This window comes from Helobdella robusta (genome assembly GCF_000326865.2).
Source record: "Helobdella robusta unplaced genomic scaffold HELROscaffold_19, whole genome shotgun sequence".
NCBI classification, from domain to species: Eukaryota; Metazoa; Annelida; class Clitellata; order Rhynchobdellida; family Glossiphoniidae; genus Helobdella; species Helobdella robusta.
The window spans coordinates 2,247,678-2,252,212 of record NW_008704034.1 but is presented as its reverse complement, the minus strand read 5'-3'; the positions used below and the strand labels follow the sequence as shown (position 1 = coordinate 2,252,212).

Below are 4,535 nucleotides of genomic sequence, written 5' to 3'. Positions count from 1 at the left end.
TTTTGATTGAATGAATGTTTTCCTGTTGTGTTTATTTATTTTGATTATAAATATTTTGGAATGTGGGAGAATAAAATTATTTGAAAAGCTTGCATGAAAAAAATAATATAATTTATATAAAAGATATACAAATAAAATATGAATTGACTTTAAATGACTTGGAAAATAAAACAATTTTTTCATAAAAAACATAAAAAAATTGTAAAAATAGTAAAAAAAGAAAATTAAACCAATTAAACAAAAGATTTTTGTTAGCTACATTTAGAATTTTTTATCAGATGCAATAGTCAAAATTCATGTTAAAAGTCTTTGCAAACGTACCGTTGAAGAAGTTTGGAGAAAAAAAAATTAGCAGAGAGGAATGTAATTAATGAGTTATTAACAATAAAATATCGTATTAAAATTAATTGATTAATTTAGTAATTAATTAAAATTTTTGTGACTTTATTGAAAAATAATTGACTCAATTTTTTATTTCATTTCGTTGAATAAATCAAATTTTTCGCTAATACCCATCATTAAATAATTTCAAAAGTACAAATAAACAACAAGTGAACCAAATTATTCCCACAAGACAATCAGTCACGTGTAAGTGTACGGTGAGATATACGAGGGTAGGTGGGGCGTGTGATGGGGTGTCGGGGTCGGCAGGCCCCCGTACAAACTCGAACTCGGCGGCCCGCTACTCCAGTAACTGGATGGAGTCGGGAAATATGTGGGCCCTACAGGGCTCGATGTGATGCCCGGGTGTGGATGATGGGGATGGTGGGGGTGATGTGTCATACTTTTAACCCCCATGAAACCGGTGAATTGACTATTGGTGGTGGACGTCGAATGGTGATGAGGATGATGCGGATGGTAAGGCGACATTAGAAGCTCTGGTGGCGGGTAGCGGTATGTTGTGGCGTTGATGACGGGGTCAACTGTGGCCGGCTGCATCGTCTGTGCCAGTCCTGCGAAGTCGAATTTGTAAGCGTACCTCTTGCCGTGGACCTTCGTCATTATGTTCTTGTCGTAGTAGTATCTGGTGGTGGTTGACAAGTTAGGTGAATTGATAGGCCGTTCAGTTGACTATACAACAGTATACATTAAGTGAAATTGAAGTGAAATTTGAAATAAAATTTGAAACAAACCTCAGGGCCCGACTCATCTTGTCGTAGTTCATGTTCGGTTTAGACTTCCTCTCGCCCCACCTGCGGGCCACCTCGTCGGGATCGATCATCTTGAATTCGCCATTCGTGCCTTCCCACGTGATGCAACTCGAGTTACCGCAGTCCGACAACAACTCCAGCAGGAACTGCCACAACTGGATCTGTCCGCTTCCTGGTGCAAGTTATGTCACGGTGTTAAAGATGTGTGCACGGTGAAAAATATTTTGATTTAGATGAAGAATCAGTATTGCTATGTTTACATTTTTTAAATGTCTACACTGTTTTTTATTTATCTTTATTGAATTTAAATTCTGCGACGGCATAACAGTTAAAGTGCCTGCCATTGATGTCGCAGTGACCTGGTTCGATTTGATAGAGATTCTCGCCTGCCTATCACGTGCAATGTGCGTGATGTGTTTGATGAGGGTATCTACATGCGGTGTTTGTGTGTGTATGTGCGTGTGTGTGTGTGTGTGTGTGCGTGCTTTTCCTACTTATGAGAAATAATACTACACAGAGAGAATTAATAAGATAATTAAAAATGAATTAATTTACATAGGATAGACCTAATTACATACAACCATCTAATTTATTTTCACACCCCGTCCCCAAATAATAACAATCTTCTTATTAAGTTATTATTTCTTTTTGTCCATCAAATCTAATTCGACATTTTTCTAAGATGAAAAGGAACATAAAACGGAAGTGCCATTTCCGTCAAAATGTTACCAAAGATTATATACTTCTATACACTTGCTTGTTCGTATATACATGCATTTATTTACGTACATATTTGCATGCAAACATACACATACATACAAATATTTTCGTATATACAATAAACACACACACATATACAATGTTACGATATGATAAAAATATACACAGAATGTGTGTGTGTGTGTGGGGGAGCGCGTGTGCGTGTGTGCGAGTGTGTTTATGAGATGCATTAGTCATAATTCTCCTTGATAATAATTCAACAGAGCAAAACGGCTTTCTGGAAAATTGTCTCTTATAATGGCATCTAAGTATGCAACCTGATGTAATTTCAATAACATGCACACGCACACAAACAAACACAGACACATACACATACACAAACACAGATGCTCATACACAGACATACACAAACACAGACATCTACACATACACACATCTATGATAATTGTATGTTAGCATGTGTGCATATGAGCAACCGGAGCAAAAAGCTAGTTGTGCTTCTGCCGTTAAACCATTTTAAAACCGTATTTGTTTACTGGCTTTGCATTAGCAGGTTAAAATCCAAGTGTCAATCAATCATTCATTCATTTATTCATTATCACTCATTCAATCATTCATTTCTTCATTTGTTCATTATTTTTTCAACCATTCAATTATTATTATTTGATTGTTTTTAATTATTTATAAATTCATTCATCTGACCGTATAATTGTTTATATGTTTAGTCATTCCTCTATCCATTAATTCATCTACCTATCTATCCATCTACCATCCACTCGTCCTATCTTTTTATTTATCCATTCATTCATCAATTCCTTAATCCATCCATTCATCAATGCACACAGTGGACTAATCGTTTAACATGTCAATCAGTGAAACGTGAACAATACTCTTGTTGTATGTGTATGATAGTGGATGATTTTGATAAATCTATGGCTATTACTACTGCTACTGCTGTTACTGCTCATGATGATGATGACGATGATGAAGATGATTAAGATGATGATGATGATGATGTTGATGACGATGCTACAACTGATGATGTTGATGATGATGACACTTATAACAATGATGATAATGATGTTTGTAATAATGATCATGACGATGATTATGATGACAAACGTGAATAGACCAATCAAATCTTGGGGGAAAAAAGGTCTCCCATAACGACAACAAAACAGAGTAAACTCAAACCAGGAAAAAAAATTACGCTCCTCATAATGTCTTTTAACGATTTTTATAAAGTGTTTCATGCGTTCGTTTTTCAGTGTCTTTTGGTAATCTTTGTGTAAACTAAAGCTCTTTCTTATACACGTAAGAACACTTCATTATTCGTTATTGAAGCAATAACGAAAACAACATCCAAAATAATGATAATCATAATAATAATCGCAATAATAATAATAAAAACTTTGTATGTATATATATATATATATATATATATATATATATATATATATATATTCATATACGTATATGTAGAAGGAGAGAGAGAGAAAAAGAGAGATATAGAGACAATCTTTCTCTCTTTCTCTCTCTTTCTTTCTTTCTCTCTCTCTCTCTTTCTCTCGACGAAATAGCACAAATAGGTTTAGCATTGTTATCTGTTGACGACCTTGTTTTCAAATGAAATGATATGATACCAATGACAACAACAACAACAACAACATCATGATTCTCATCAACAACATTTGCAACAACAAAAATAGCAAATAACAACGTTAAGAGCATCAACAACGTTAACGTGAAAAATGATGTTTTGTAATTATGTTGAGTATGATCAGTGTTCAGTGTTCAAGTTTATTTTCTATCAATCAGACAATCAATCAATTAATCATTGTCAATCAATTAATCAATATCAATCAATCAATCAATCAATCAGTCAGTCAATCAGTCAATCAATCAATCAATCAATCAATCAATCAATCAATCAATCAATCAATCAATCAATCAATCAATCAATCAATCAATCAATCAATCAATCAATCAATCAATCAATCAATCAATCAATCAATCAATCAATCAATCAATCAATCAATCAATCAATCAATCAATCAATCAATCAATTAATCAAACAATCAATCAACCAACCAATCGATCAGTCAACTAATATTTGGATAAATGTTTGTTTACACTATTACAAACCCAACCCAATCAATCAATCAATAAAATAACACTACCAATCAGTGAACGAATCAATCGATAGACCAAGATACATAAACGGATGGCTCAAATATTTGTATTAGCACACAATACGCTATGTGTGCATGGATGTTTGTATATTGATATGATTGGTTAATGTTTATTGAATGTAGCAATGCAAATACGTAAATTTGTCTTCAGAACATATTGAGAGGAAGTTAGTATGATTGGTTAGTTGTGTTGTGGCAGGGGTTTGTTTGCTTAATACAGTGCTTGGTTTCTAAAGTTGTTTTCGTTGTTGTTGTTGATGTTGTTGTTAATGATGATGATGGTGGTTGCTAAAGTCGTTGTTGTTGTTGATGATGATGGTTATAGTGATGATAAAGACGACGACGATGATAGCGTTGATATTTCGTTTCTTAAGAGTTTCTATCTGACTAATGGCCCTTTTCAAGTCTCTATCGACCGTTCATACAAGTGTCACAGTAAGAATGTAACTACTTAACGATGATGACGACGACG

The 4,535-nt window shown here is 34.0% G+C and overlaps 1 protein-coding gene across 1 annotated transcript; it reads right to left on the bottom strand.

Moving 5' to 3' along the window:
- Positions 1 to 903: 903 nt before the first annotated feature.
- HELRODRAFT_145735 (hypothetical protein) lies at positions 904 to 1,318 on the bottom strand (the record flags this gene model as incomplete). The annotated part of the gene is made up of 2 exons (XM_009016806.1): positions 904 to 1,024; positions 1,134 to 1,318. Coding segments are annotated over 2 exons (306 nt in total), but the record flags the coding sequence as incomplete, so codon positions are not given.
- Between the last annotated feature and the right edge of the window lie 3,217 nt (positions 1,319 to 4,535).